This window comes from Mchenga conophoros, linkage group LG6 (assembly GCF_057382185.1).
Source record: "Mchenga conophoros isolate Kocher_MC1m ecotype Shallow Benthic linkage group LG6, M_conophoros_male_GT1.1, whole genome shotgun sequence".
NCBI lineage: Eukaryota > Metazoa > Chordata > Actinopteri > Cichliformes > Cichlidae > Mchenga > Mchenga conophoros.
This window is the reverse complement of record NC_140531.1, coordinates 37970342-37985208: the sequence shown is the minus strand read 5'-3', so window position 1 is coordinate 37985208 and position 14867 is coordinate 37970342. Positions and strand designations below refer to the sequence as shown.

General features: G+C 40.3%; 1 protein-coding gene across 1 annotated transcript; it reads left to right on the top strand.

Moving 5' to 3' along the window:
- The first annotated feature begins 2750 nt into the window (after positions 1-2750).
- Positions 2751-9545, top strand: LOC146573226 (uncharacterized). Its single transcript, XM_085277884.1, has 4 exons — positions 2751-5128; positions 5232-5365; positions 5593-5695; positions 6644-9545. Exons 1-4 carry the CDS (start codon positions 4825-4827, stop codon positions 7843-7845), a joined length of 1743 nt encoding a protein of 580 aa, XP_085134010.1. The 5' UTR covers positions 2751-4824; the 3' UTR covers positions 7846-9545.
- Positions 9546-14867: the final 5322 nt, after the last annotated feature.

The following is a 14867-nucleotide window of genomic DNA, read 5'->3' as shown; positions in this document are numbered from 1 at the left end:
TATTCGCAGTTTTCAGTACACTTCTTTATTGCGACTATCAACTTACACAAACGGCTGCAGCTTTTCAGCGGATGCGCATATTATTTATGTAACTGCTGCGAATTTCTTTGTACCGCCATGAAAGTGATCCCGATGTTAATCATTAGTTCCACATAACTTTTCTGCCAGGTAACTTGTGCCCCACCTGCCACACACTTTGAGAACCACTGGTCTATGTGCTAGCCCTGCGACCTGTCCAGGGTGTACCCTGCCTCTTGCCTTTAGACAGCTGGGATAGGGCCCCCCCGCTCGACCCAGGAAAGGCTAAGTCGAAGAGATGGATGGATATCTGTGTACTTTGTTGTGTTTCTTGGTCAATTCACCATCTGTGTGGAGCAAGAAATTATATAAACATCTGTAGTTTGTAGACTGAGCCTAGCATAAGTCTGACCTCAGCTTCTTCAAATGCTTTATTTGATGTTGTAAGATCTGGTATTGATTGGAAAAGTCAATAAGAGCTTCTAGATTTACAAGAGTAAAGAGAAAAGGTTGACTCAGGAAAAACACAAGATGCAACAACTGTGTGTGTGTGTGTTTTTTAACTTTTGTCTAAATTAGAATTAGAATTAGAATTAGAATTCAACTTTATTGTCATTGCACATGCACAGGTACAGGGCAACGAAATGCAGTTTGCATCCATCCAGAAGTGCTTTAGTGATATAGATATATTACAATATATATTAGCAATAATATAGATATGTGAGTATATTACAGAAATGGGTCTATTATGGTATGTTATAATGTACACGGTATGAAGTATGTTGTGAATATTCTATAACTATAAGTATGTACAGGCTGTAGTGAGTACAAGCTATGTACAGGCTATGAACAGGATATAAATATGAAAAACTATACAGAATATGAAATAAATAACTTTACAGAAATCTGAGATATACAGTTATACAGAAATGGGAACTATGCAAGTTGTAAACAGTTGTAGGATTAAAAATGATCGAATGTACAGAATGATTATTTACACAGAGCTATACAGTAGTGCAGTTAAGATAAGTGAGGATGTAGATAGTTTCTACAGAGGCTATATAAAGTGCTAGTGGTTGTGAGTGGTGGTTCAGTCCATGTTATTATTGTGTGTTTGAGGGTACAGTTGTCCATTGTGGGTGTGTGTATGTTCAGTCCATGTGTTAACGTGGGTCAGATGTCAGGAGGCAGAGTTCAGGAGTCTGACAGCTGTGGGGAAGAAGCTGTTCCGGTACCTGGTGGTCTTAGTCCGGAGGCTCCTGTGGCGCCTCCCAGAGGGCAGGAGGGTGAAGAGTCCATGTGATGGGTGACTGGGGTCTCTGATGATTTTCCCAGCCCTTTTCAGACACCGCTTCCTGTAGATGTCTTTTATGGCAGGAAGTGGTGCTCCGGCGATGCGCTGGGCAGTTTTCACGACCCTCTGTAACGCCTTCCGGTCCGAGGCAGAGCAGTTCCTGTACCAGACTGTTATACAGTTGGTCAGGATGCTCTCGATGGTGCAACGATAGAAGTTCACCAGGATGTCTGAGGACAGGTGGTTCTTCCTCAGAGTCCTCAAGAAGAAGAGGCGCTGGTGAGCCTTCTTGACCACCTTGGAGCAGTTGGTCGTCCAGGTGAGATCCTCGGAGATGTGGACTCCCAGGAACTTGAAGCTGCTCACACGCTCCACAGCCGTCCCCTTAATGTGGATGGGTGGATGTGGGTCAGCATTCCTCCTGTAGTCCACGATGAGCTCCTTGGTCTTCTCGGTGTTAAGCAGCAGGTTGTTTGTGTCGCACCACTCAGCCAGACGATCCACCTCCTCCCTGTAGGCGGCCTCATCGTTGTCACTGATAAGGCCAATCACCGTGGTGTCATCTGCAAACTTAATGATGGTGTTGGAACCATCAGTAGGTCTGCAGTCGTGGGTGAAGAGGGAGTAGAGGAAAGGGCTCATCACACAGCCTTGTGGTACACCGGTGTTCATTGTGATGGTAGATGAGCAGCGGTTATCCAGCCGGACATGTTGGGGGCGGTTGGTCAGGAAGTCCAGTAACCATTTGCAGATGAGGGAACTGATGCCCAGGTCTGTCAGTTTCCTGATGAGTTGCGAGGGGTGGATTGTATTGAACGCTGAACTGAAGTCTATAAACAGCACTCTGGCGTAGGTGTTGTTGTTGTCCAGGTGTGCGAGGACAGAGTGCAATGCGATGGAGACTGCATCCTCTGTGCTCCTGTTCTGGCGGTATGCGAATTGGTGGGGGTCCAGGGTGGGGGGGAGACAGGATTTGAAGTGTGCTAGGACCAGCTGCTCTAAGCACTTAGTGATGATGGGAGTGAGTGCTACTGGGCAGTAGTCATTGAGGCAAGATGGGTTGGAGTTTTTGGGTATCGGGACGATGGAGGTGGATTTGAAGCAGGCCGGTACCACAGCGTGGGCCAAGGACAGGTTGAATATGTCTGTCAGCACTCCTGCAAGCTCCCCAGAACACGCTCTGAGAACACGCCCGGAGATGCCATCAGGACCTGCAGCCTTGTGGACATTGATCCTGCTCAGCACCGCTCCTACATCGGTGGGGGAGAGAGTCAGAGGTTGGTGGTCTGGCGTCACGTCTGCTTTGGTTGTGGTTGTGGGGTTCCCTCGCTCAAAACGAGCATAAAAGTTGTTGAGCTCGTTGAGGAAGGAGACATCAGAGGATGCGGGGGAGGGTTTGGTGGTCCTGTAGTCTGTGATGGTCTGGAGTCCTTGCCACATGCGTCGGGGGTTGGAGTTGGAGAAGTGTTCTTCTACCTTCTTTTTGTAATGGTGTTTGGCTTTTTTGATGCCCTTCTTTAGATTAGCCCTGGCTGTACTGTAGGCGTGTGCATCTCCTGACCTTAAGGCGGTGTTGCGGGCCTTCAGGAGGAGACGAACATCCCGGTTCATCCAAGGCTTCTGGTTGGGGTACATGGTGATCCGTTTCTGGGTGGTGACACTGTCTGTGGTTTTGGAGATGTAATCCAGTACAGATGAGGCGTACTGGTCCAGGTCTGTGTGGGTGAACATATTCCAGTTAGCTACTAAAGAGAATCCTTTATGACAAAATAAGATTTTTTGGTAAATGTTTGTATATAATAAAGAGCCATACAAATAAAACAATTGACAGCTGATAGATACAGACTCAAAGAAGATGTTCTGCCCAATATTTAAAATACACACATTTGTTGCCTTCATGAAGCGCAAAAAAGAAGCAGAGATGTCAGAATAATACTTTTTTAACAGGGGCTTTTTTCTTCAACAGTCAGTTTTGTTTGCTCATGAAATATGAATTCATACAACTGATGAATCTTTTATGGTAAATGTAACCATCCCTACCACACACACCAAACAGCACTGTGATCTAGACAGCAGCTGAATAGTCTTGGTCCCATGTCTATTAGGAGCCTGTGTTCTCAAAACAAATTCAGAGGCACTGTTTTTATAGTTTAAAAGTCATGTTGTCTGTTTATTGCCTAATGAAATCTAGGGCCTGATACATTTAAATATTTTTTTAAAGGAATAGAAAGAGTACAATCAAATTACTTTGATTCATTTTATAGTTACGATTTCATTTGTTTACCTAATGTTTTTATTTTGCTGTTAAAAGAAGTAATATTATTATTAGTATTATGTACACTAGCATTTTCCTTAAAGACATTTCCACCACCTTGTGGTGGTAAAAATTGGTGCATACTATCCTCACAAGAATGCTGGAAGTTAATTTTCTGAGGCTCAAAGGTTTGTTGTGGGGATATGAGTCAGAACTGTAAACTCAGTGAAGTAGATTTAATTTAAGGTCTGGACTCAGGGAAAGGCCTAAAGCAGGCAAGTGGGAAAAACCACTGCCTCTTCTGTTTGTGTAAAGAAGTTTAGCTACATATTTAATTCTCAAGATAAAAAAAAAAGTGGAAGAAAACTTAGTTTTTCTACATGATAGAAAAACTACGACAAAACTAATAGTTTTTTAGTAAAAGAAAGAAATAATGTGCAAAAGAATAAGTTCTGTTAGTTCTAACTGCCCATAAATTCTGTAGTAGACAGTAAAAAAATAGGAGATTTTCTGTCATTTAATTATCTAATACTTAATTACTTTCATGTAGTATGAAAAGTCCAAAATTTACAATCTTCTTCACAACGCTGTCCAGTCGGCCGGAAAGAAAATATGAAAAAAAAATGTCCGCAAATCGCAAGTTAAAACTGACTGCCAGGTGCAGCCTGATGGTTTCACTTTAGTAAAACGCGTTTCGTTTTTTACTCGTCTCCAGTCGAGGCCACCGTACTGCGTTGTGCGTGACGCCACGAGCAAAAACAAGGACCACAGGCGAGTGATGAGTAGCTAGCTCCGTTCAACGCAATTTAATTCCTTTAACAGCTGTTACAATCGAAAGCAAAAACCCACGCGTGAAACATCTCGACAATTAAGATTTCACTCCCGTTTACAAGTGTCTGTAGCACTCGTACCGGACACGATATCACACGAATGCTACAGCTAAATATTAGCTGGCTAGCTGACAGTTCAAATCGACGTCTCATATCAGTAAACATCGCGTTAGGCTGCTTTTTACCATTAATAATGTTATTAATAAAAGCTTATCCCTCCTCACGAGGAATACCGACAGCGGAAAATTGGTGTATTGTTGAATAGAAATTACTCTGCGGTTATGGCCTTCAGCTTACAACATGTAGCAGGATTTTCACAATACACCATTTAATAAAACATCAAACGTCATTCTCCTTTGCATTCATTCACTAAAGCACATAAGCCCCGTGAGTAACAGCTAAGACAAGGGAGGCTGATAGAGTGCACCATGTCGGACCTGGACACCCTCATAGTCACCTTTCAGACCCAGCTTTCAGATGTGATGGAGGCTGTAGTGAAGACAGCCATGTTTGAGGTGACCAGGTTGGTGGAAGATGTGTTTTTGGTGGAGGTGAAGCGCAGGAGCCAGGAGATAGAGTCCCTGAGGATGCAGCTGCAGTGGATTGAGAGCAAATTCAAGGATCAAGCAGGGAAAGAAGGAGGAAAGACTGGAAGGGGCGTGCACTGTGCAAGGCATGGTGTGGAACTGTCCACTGACACTGCAGAAAAAAGGCCTAAAAACCATCAGGAAGGTAAGAAGAAACAGATGTAAAATGAATTTTATATAGGTCATGGGATGCCCTAAATATTGTAAACACTGTTGTGTTTCTGTTTTTTTTTTTTTTTTTTTTAAAGAACAAGTTAGTGTGAAGACAGAGAGTGACTCTTTTGAAAGATGGACAGCAAGCTGCAGACTAGAAGACACATCAGAGTTGCTACCAGAGGCAGACAGTGCTACAGCTGCACAGAGCCCTGAAAGGGAGCCAGAGGTGAGCCAGATTAAATGACTACCAGAGCAAAGTTATGTTGTACTGACATTAAATAATCATCATCTTCTTTATGTATCTGCATTTTATTGGGTGCTTCTGGACACATTTCAAGTGCTATAAGAGCTGTAATGTTGTATAAAAAAACAACAGTATCGATAATGGCTCTAAAAATTGGTGAAATGGAACCAGTAGATATTCACAGTATTTCATGCACTGTATGTCTTCAGGCAGCAGAAGAAAAGGATGTGAGATCAGCTGTTGCTACGAAGGAGGAAGAAGTTAGTCAGCCATCTTGCTCCTCTGTGCATATGGGAGGGTGGAACTGTAGTGGTACGTATTGTTAGGATCTTATCTTTCTTTCAGTCTGTCCATAGTAAAGGAACATTAAGCATTATTTATTGCACAAACACATACCCTCTCGACCCTACCGTGTGCCGTGATATAGCTCCCTATCCCCTCAAGCAGGTGTTATGGTTGACACATTGTTTTATAATTTATTCTTTGCTTTAGGAGAGCTTGACTTGTTAACCTCAACTCAGTTCTGCTCAACATTAATAAATTTATATAATTTTTTTTTGTTATCTCTGTGGCTCCTGGGGAAAATTAATTGCCAGACAAACAGTGACCACTAGGCAATTTCCACATCCTTTGTTGTTGTTCAAACTCCCCACCCCAGTACATGACAGGTTTGTGTTGCAGGTAGGCCACTTTAACATTCAGACTCTTTTACATGAAGAATGTTGAATTAAGCAAGACATTTTCTCAGAAAGGTGTCGCCTGGATTGCAGTTGGTGTTTTTCCAGCATTAATGGTACCTACAATGATGTGCATGCTAATATACGCTCAAATAGACTTTAAACATCTGAAAAGTTGGGAAATTCCTTTATTTCACCATGCAAAACATTAAACACAATCTAGAACACAAAAGATTAGGTTTTTTTCTTCAATAAGCCTAATATGATAAAACAAAGTAGCCAATATAAGATAAAAATCTTAATAAAGTACAATAGAATATAATGCAAATAGTAGGATATAATACAACACGTTAGTATAATAAATTCAGTAAAGTAAATTAGAATAAAATGGCTTTTCAAATTTAGCAGATGACATTAAAGTGACTGGTCCCTATCTCCAAAATGAAGATAGAATTTTTGTTGTCCACTTTACCTCAGTGCACCTAAAAGGGATTCAGGCCCGAAAGAAACAATAACATTGTTGCATTTTTTAATTAATTAATTTTTATTTCCTTAATTTAAAAGAAAAATCCTTATTTTCTAGATGAAGAGGGACCTGGATCAGACAACGAGAGTGGAACAGTTCAGGTACAACCCAAACAGACTGAAGAAAACAGTGAGGAATTATTGAGAAATGTCATGAAGAAAGACCCACAGATAGCTTCGGGTTATGGCTTTCCTGAAGACAGGCAGGAAAAACACCCGTCTACAGATCGACCGCGTGTTTCATCTTTGGAAATAGATACCAGTTGGGCTGGCTTGACTGTCACAGGCGCTGAGTTGTTGCAGAATCCCAGACTTGGAGCTGAAGCGGAACGTGATCCAGTCAAAACTAAAGGAGAACATGAGCTGTCTGATTCTGTCAGAGCGGACATTCAGGTTACCCCAGGCAGAGATAAAATTTCATCCTCAGGGTCCCCTAAGGCAAGACTAAAAAACAGTGATGTTTTAGGCCTGACTATCAAGAAGGAAGTCATTCTTGATTCTGATGGATGTGAGGAAGGTGAGCATATAGAAAAGAAAATAACAAACTCAGGTATGTCCTCTTTTTCATGTTCAGTAAAGCAGCACAAGGTGAGTTCAGAAGCACACAGACTAAACCACATTTCTCAAAAAGCTGCTGTGCAAGAGGTTATGAAGCTACATTCCAAAGCCGGTTCAGGTTTCAGATTGCAAGCCGCTTTACAGCATCTCCACCGACCGATGAAAAAGCCGTCTCACACTCTCTCGAACAGTACCGCTGCGGCACTGTCTATAGCTCCCTCTCAAGTTGTAAACTTAAATAACCTTCAAAGAATTCCCTCCACATCCAAAGCATCTCCTGCTGTATCCTCAATCCAGCGAGTTCACCTGGGTGACAAACAGACATCAACCCTTAACCGAACTGGAGACTCCTGGGTCAGCAACAGGTCCCAGCACCATCCTGCAAACTCTCACCACGTCAGTCCTGGTACCCATCTAGACTCTCAGTCTCACGCCGCTCCAAGGCATCTCCTACGCTGTGGGCAGTGTGGGAAGTGCTTCCCCCACCCCAGTAACTTGAAGGCCCACCTGCAGACTCACACAGGTGAGCGGCCTTTCTGCTGTTCGCTCTGTGGCCGGAGTTTCACCAAGCTGAGCAACCTTAAAGCACACCGTCGCGTCCACACTGGAGAGAGACCATACTGCTGCTTGGCCTGTGGCAAACGCTTTACCCAGAAATGTAATCTCAAACGCCACCAGAGGATCCACCTTGATGCATGTTGATAGAGATCCAACATACATCATGAAAGGACAACTTAAATATGTGTATTTCTTTAAGATGCTACAGAGCTATGTTGTGTTGCAATACAGTCTGTGTGAGGCTTTGCAGGCCTTCTTTTTGTATATTTATCTTTTAAAGTGATTGTCCTGAATAATACTGTGCATTCCAGAAAGGTTAATCTAATAACATATAAAAATGTTTTAATGTTACTAAAGGATGAAAAACAAGAATGTGTTGTGTCGTTTACCGTGTGCAAAGATAGGGCAGTTGATACATTTGGTCAGTAAAAGACTGTGAATATGCATATTATTGTGTTGTGTCAACTGCAATGTGCCTGTGAGCACACAAGCACTTGTCAGCCATGGATCAGAGCCTACATTTATCAGCTGTAACATTTATTCAAACTGGTAAGCCTAGCTCTAAAAATACTTTGCAAAATACTACAAATTTAAACAGATATCCACAGGACACTAAAATTGGTTAAGGTGCAGTAGTTAATGTCTGCAACAGCAACTTTTCTTGCTATACCTCTCGTTATGCCAACTTTGCATTAAAAAAATGTAAGTTTATTGATCAGTGCTTAGATTTTGTTTTTAATGAGGAAAATTACATCATAAAGAAAAAGCTTATGACTGCTCTCTTATTTGTAAGGAGCTGCTGCAGCAGATGGAGCCACATATTTGATTTGGCACTGAGTTTTAAGCTGGATGCTCTTCCTGATGCAACCCTCCCAGGGATTTGTGCCTGCTCTCGGGGATTTGTGCCTCCTCCCAGTCTTGTACCGGGGATCTTTCATGTTGAGGGAATGTGTTAACAGCGCTGCCCTCTTGATTACATCATAAAGTAAGAAAAGTCGCGATTGTCATAATCAAGAAGAACATCCATTTAATTAATTTTTAGCAGATAATTTTTAATACAAGAGTTTACTGCCTGCAGAGTAAGTTAATAAATGGTTCCAAGTTGTTCTTTAAAACTTGTTAATAAATATAGGCCCAAATCATTTGATCTAAGAACCCTCCCTCCGGTAACGAAACAGTTTTAATGTAGATGCATCCTTTCTTAGTTTTAAAATTGTACAATGATCGATGATCTGATATTTCAAGATGCAAAGACTTCTTTACCAGTGTCTTGAAAAGTGCTTCTTTTGAAAAACGATTTATCATAAGTGATGACTACATTCATATTTAAATATTCATTAATCGTATCTGTTTAAGTTAAAAAAAAAGCCTTAAAATAACCCTGATATTAAGGTTTTAAACAATATTGCAGTATCTTAATTGAACACTTGGTGTCATCCTTTCACCAAACTTATTGTGGCAACGAGGACCTTGGCAGAGATTTTATTTTTTTTTTGAGGATTTCGTATCCTCTTGTCTTGCTTCTAATGTAATAATGTAATATAGAGGTGCTCTCAAAGAAAACCCCTCCATTAGAGTAACAATCCGTGGTAACAAGTGTCTGTAAGCACCGTTTTAGCTGATCTGTGTGCCCAGACCTGTGTGTGTTACATATCTTACACTCAGGATTAGGCTTGATGTGTTGTATCTGTGAAGTCAGAGCAGCACTGTGCAGGTGGTACAACCGATAACATTTTAATCTTATTTTCAAGGTGAGGAAAAAGCTAGCAGAGGCTGATCTCTTTCTCCCTGTGTACATGTATGTGTGGAGAGAGAAAATGTGGATTAAAGCAGTGCTTCTGTCTACAGATGGTATCTTTCCTTTTTGATGTTTGAACCCAATAACAAGAGAAGTTATCTGTGAGGTGTAATTAAGAAATACCTACTTAGCTGAATCTGCAGTGAGCATAATAGATAGTGCTTGTTGTTTGTGGGGGATTGTGAAACTAGTCTGTTTAATGTGTGCGGTGCTCAGTATACCTAAACATTGCTGTATGCATCGCGCAAACATTTACCTTCTGCCTGTGCATTTCAAACACTCTTGTATGAGTCATCGTTTTGTTTTAATTCCATCGCTGGAGCGGTTTTTCTGAAGATGTTTATTTGGTTAAAAAAAAAGCAAATACAAAAAAGACCAAACCACAATTATACTTTCATTTTCCCTTTCCTGCTCTCTTTTGCACTTTGATTTGAACATGTTTCCCTTTCTTCTGAGACTCTTTCTGGCCTGTCAGGGAATCATAAGCCTCACTAAGTTGGTAGCCTTATGAAGAATAGGAAGCTGCTTTTTTTGTGTGCAGGTTGGTCTTTCTGACTTTTTCTTTGGTGACATCAGAAAGCCACTTCAAGCTGGGATGCTGTTAAGCTTGATTTGGCTTAAAAAAGAAAACATACTCTAAGAGAGGAGGAAATTTTTGGCAACCCTCCACAGAGATTTTGTTCTGAGCCAAGACAAGAATTATAATACAGGCATTTTTAAACCAATTTTGTTAAGTAGAGTTTCATTTATTCAAGCATGAAATACATTTTTGTTTGTCCAGTAGTTAGAAATAGAACATTTGTAATCGCCCCCACAAAGGCCTGTAATGGTGGTTATAAAAGGAAAAATGTGGGCTCTCTGCCTCTGACTTTAAATGCTTAAAACAAAATAAAGAAATCATACAACGAGGCCTGCAGTAAGTTGATCTACTGGAAATAAAGTCATCACTGCTACTGTGCTGCTGTTTCTTTTAATTTTGTCACCTTCCTCTTCCTAAAAGCAGATTAATAATAATAATTTCTTTATATTTTTACTAATCAATAGCTCAGTCAAACTAGAGCAAAAATAGGACCGAGACTGATGGCAACTAGAAAAAATCAGGGATGGACTGTGGATTTTATTGAAATTCTTTGCACTTTGCAAACAATTGCAAGTTGTGTGACAACCAGCTGGTTCTTAAAGTGTGCAACACTCTCCACCTGTGAACAACCACTTTCAATCTCAATGTGACTGCGCAGGTCACCTGGTGATAGACAGCAGACTGTGAGTGGTCACAGACCAGGGCCCGTGGCAAATATTTTCATTGGGCTGCTGTCTCCAGTCACTGTTTTTCCTAGTGTGACTGTAGCATAATAGAAAAATCAAGCACATCTGTATGCACAATATTTTGGTATTTTCCATTTTTGTTTTAATGGCCTTGGTGTCTGGTATCTTGGTCTAAATAATAAGCTACCTTAAACCTTTGTGTAATGTTTTCTCTTGCCCTGGCCTGCAAATGTTTTTTTCCTAGTTTTTCTTGCTGTGTGAGTTCACCTGTAGTATAAAACACCTAAAAATTATTATTTTTTTTTTTTTGGTGTAAGCTGTAAGTCCTTGCATTTGTTATTACCACATCACCATGTCTCCTTTCGTCTGTGACTCTTTGGCTGATCTGATCCTTTTGTGGCTTTCAAGAACCAAAGAAATGATCGCCCAGTGAATCTTTTAAGACATGTTTGGACAAATGATAACTGGAGAGCATAAACAAACTGTATATTGCCATATTTAAGTTGGAGGACTTGTCAAAAAATGTAGTCACCTGCTATTGTTGAGTTGTTCAAGAAAAGGGCATAATAGTCAAATAAGTGAACCAGATGTAGGTTATAGCAAAATACTACATCACACAAAATCAATAGGGCAAGAAGCCTTTCATACTCTTCCATAAAAGCTATTCTTCCTCCACAGTAAATGACACTTTATTGTGACAGCCCTTTATTTAAGCTTAAATACACAGAAGCCTGTAGTATATTCCTTCACATTCAAGACTCATATTGGCCTTGCCTTTCCATCTCCCACTGTTTTTAATATGTTTCTAATTGTAACATGCAATTCAGCATTGTCAAGTGTTTTTTTAGCTACTGCCTTTCATTACCTTGAGCCTGTTAACACTTCCCAACGCTGGGAGAGAGACAAAGGAATCTGAAAGAATCTGACAAGAAAGGATGCTGAAAGAATGCACCATAAAGAAGACATGTAAAATTCCTAATATTCAAAGAACCGTCACCCCCTCGTACCCAGTTACAATAACAGTAGAAGTGCTTGACTGGACCTAATAATTTGTCTTCATAGCTGAAGCGATGGCTATACAATAAAAGGAAAAAAGCACTTTTCTCTGCTGTGTCAAACCATTTCAATATTATATTCAGTACTTTCCAGGCCAAGGAGCGCACTGTGGAAGATTTATGTCATGTTGCAAGGCTAGTGTGCCTTATTCATCACACCTTCATATTTCATAAAAGCAGTATGATGTGTTTTTCATTCCAACCTTTATTCTCTGTTTATTCTTCCCTGTATGCTCACTAAAACTATTTAGAAGTAAGTTTAACACCATGAGACCTTATTCTTTGTGTATTAAAGAGTAAGTGCAACTATGAACACGGCACTACTTTAGCTTATTTCTTACTTCACACACCCTGTCTTAATGTCTTAACATTCATTGTTGTAAGACCACTGAAGCTATTAAGATGGGAGTTGAAGACCTTGAGCTTCCTTTCTTTAATTTTATTTCATATGAATGAATAAGTACAGCTATGGTGTTGGGACTACTTTTTTTTTTTTTTTTTTACCTAATATAATATGAACTTGGATTGTATTCACAAACATTTAGAGAATACTCAAGGGAAGATCTTGAAAGTTTCCATAGAGACTCAAATCTGATAGGAAACCGGACTTGAATCTTTTAGATATGATGTTCAGTCAATTGAGAAATGCTTGCACAGTGCATCACTCTCTTTTATTTCTTTCCTATTTCAACACCTACCTTACAACCATTGCCTTACCAACATTTATATAGATTTTTTTCTCTAAAGATCAATCCCCGTGTCTTTTATGAACTCCTGACCTTTCCTTTTCAAGGCCTCCATTTGTGGGCTCAAATGAATTGCTTTGGCAACTGCTTTATTGAGTAGGGGGTTACACTGATGCTTGGTGCAATCATAGATTGCATATGAAAGATGGATGTAGCCACTATGATGTTAACCATTGGTTTCCTATCTCTATTTTTGATTTGGATAGGCCAATAAAGCTGCCGTGAGAGGTGAATGACGCAAAACTCTTCACTGTCCAATCAATGGTGAGTGCTAATTAGCAAATATTAGCTAGTTCTGGAGCTGTAGTGAAAAGGCGGTAATATTTTCAATAAGATTAAATGGCATAAATCTAATCGAAGTCAGTTTAAAAGATCAACACACTGACAACCTGTCTTGCTGCGGAAGGGGAGGATTGATGTGAGATGGCATTTTATAACAGGACTAGGGGAGCTGTGTGCACTATTTTCCGTACTCTGTGCTTGTGAGCAAACCAAGTGGCTTGTTAGTGCATCCAATTTAACAGCTATCCAGCATTTTGGCTAAACAAATCTGAAATAACTGTCAGGCTGCAGAGGAAAGCCTTGTTTTGCTCTGCAGGTGGGCTTTTCTATAACGATGCAATAACATGTGAATTGTCAGGTCAAAATTTCATTCTCTTCAGTTTTGTTTTTTTTTGTTTTGTTTTTAGAAGAATCTTTCCAATCAGCCTAGTCTGTGCTTTGTGTTTAGGGGCTGTTAATGTTTACATGCTAGCCTGCTGCACAGTGACAAAGACCGGTGTAAAAAGCATCAGCATAATAATATTGTTACTGCAAGTATTTTAGAATGCTAACATGAGTGTTTAGCTTTAATCGGTGATTAAAAAAGCCCTCTCACTTTTTACATTTATTTTTATGTAACTACGTGCCTAATATTGTGTAAGTCTTCCTTATGCCATCGACATAGCTCTGACTGACTGATGTACTGTGGAGTCTGGCACTGGAACATTGGCAACAAATCCTATGGGCACAGTGGGTTACGGGGTAGGTCCTTTGCGGATCGTGTTTTTCACCAAGCATCCAATGCATGTGCAGTCAGATTGAGATCTTGGCAGTTTGGATCAGTTGTAGTAGTTTCATGAAGCGCCTCGCCCTGCTGGGGAGGCCACTGCCTTTGGGAAGTGCCATTGCTACACTGCTGATCTGCAACAGCGTGGGCGGTACTGGACAGAATAACATCCAAATGAATGACGAGCATTTTATTGTAAGAAATTGATCAATGTTATTATTCACTTCTGCTTTCAGTGGTTTCTATGTTGTGGTTGATTGGCATACATAAAAGCATCCTTGAAAGAAGATCCTTTTTCAAGAACTTGTTTTCATGTTCCCGAATAAGAAGCATTCACTGCATTTTAGATGAAGTATTCTCTTCATTGACAAATAACTGTTGCTCTGAGGAGCTTCGACATTCAGGAGAACTCCTGGTGGTAAGATAAAACACACTGTGATTACTGTTACCGGACACAAATAAGCATTTCTCTTTGATACTCAGTGAATAGCAATGAGAGCAGCCACTTGACATTGGGAGTTATTTATGAAAAAGGAATTTATTTCTATTTGTCTGTTTTTCTCTACACCTGTGTGCAGAGAGAGAGAAAGGGATGGAGAATCGTGCATACTGGTGGGGTTCACACTGTCATTGCCAATGGACAGGCATGCACATCTTTCATCGCTCTTTGTGTGTGTAATAATAACTGTGCTTGACTCTTTCCCCTGCCATCCTCACAGTGTGATGCTTGTTTGTCCTTCAAGTTTGGCAAAAGCTTCTGAAATCACATAACCTGTCTTGCTGTGTGTGTAAGTGCACCTGCAGTGGACAGTCACAATAATAGAAAAATCTGTTTCTATGCAAGAATAAATCCAAAAGCCTAAATAGTCCTTTTATATAAAGACTAACAATGTACTACATTTGTAATATTAAGCACCTTACATGTCCATTCATTATGTATTTGTCAGGAGAGAACCTTTGGCATGGACAAGAGTAGCACAGGGTCAACAAGATCCTTGTTAACAAGGTCTCTGAAATGAATCAGAGAGCCTGGAGTGTTTTCTCTTAGTAATAATTTCAATTTTGTCCCTGAATATATTAGAAGCAATCTAATAAACTGTTGTAGATATGGGTAGGTCCCAGAGTTGGCTGTTGCATAACTCTCTGTGTTTGGCCACCATTATTGTCAGTTCCATATACACTATTGTGCCGCTATACATTGTGGGAAATAATTATGTGACACCCTGCTGAATTTGTGACTTTGTTCACTTATA

Excerpts from the sequence above, each read along its gene's own strand:
- LOC146573226 (XM_085277884.1), top strand. The coding sequence starts at position 4,825 with ATGTCGGACCTGGACACCCTCATAGTCACCTTTCAGACCCAGCTTTCA. Across the intron at positions 5,129-5,231 it reads GCCTAAAAACCATCAGGAAG|AACAAGTTAGTGTGAAGACA; the intron begins GTAAGAAGAAAC and ends TTTTTTTTAAAG. Across the intron at positions 5,366-5,592 it reads GCCCTGAAAGGGAGCCAGAG|GCAGCAGAAGAAAAGGATGT; the intron begins GTGAGCCAGATT and ends GTATGTCTTCAG.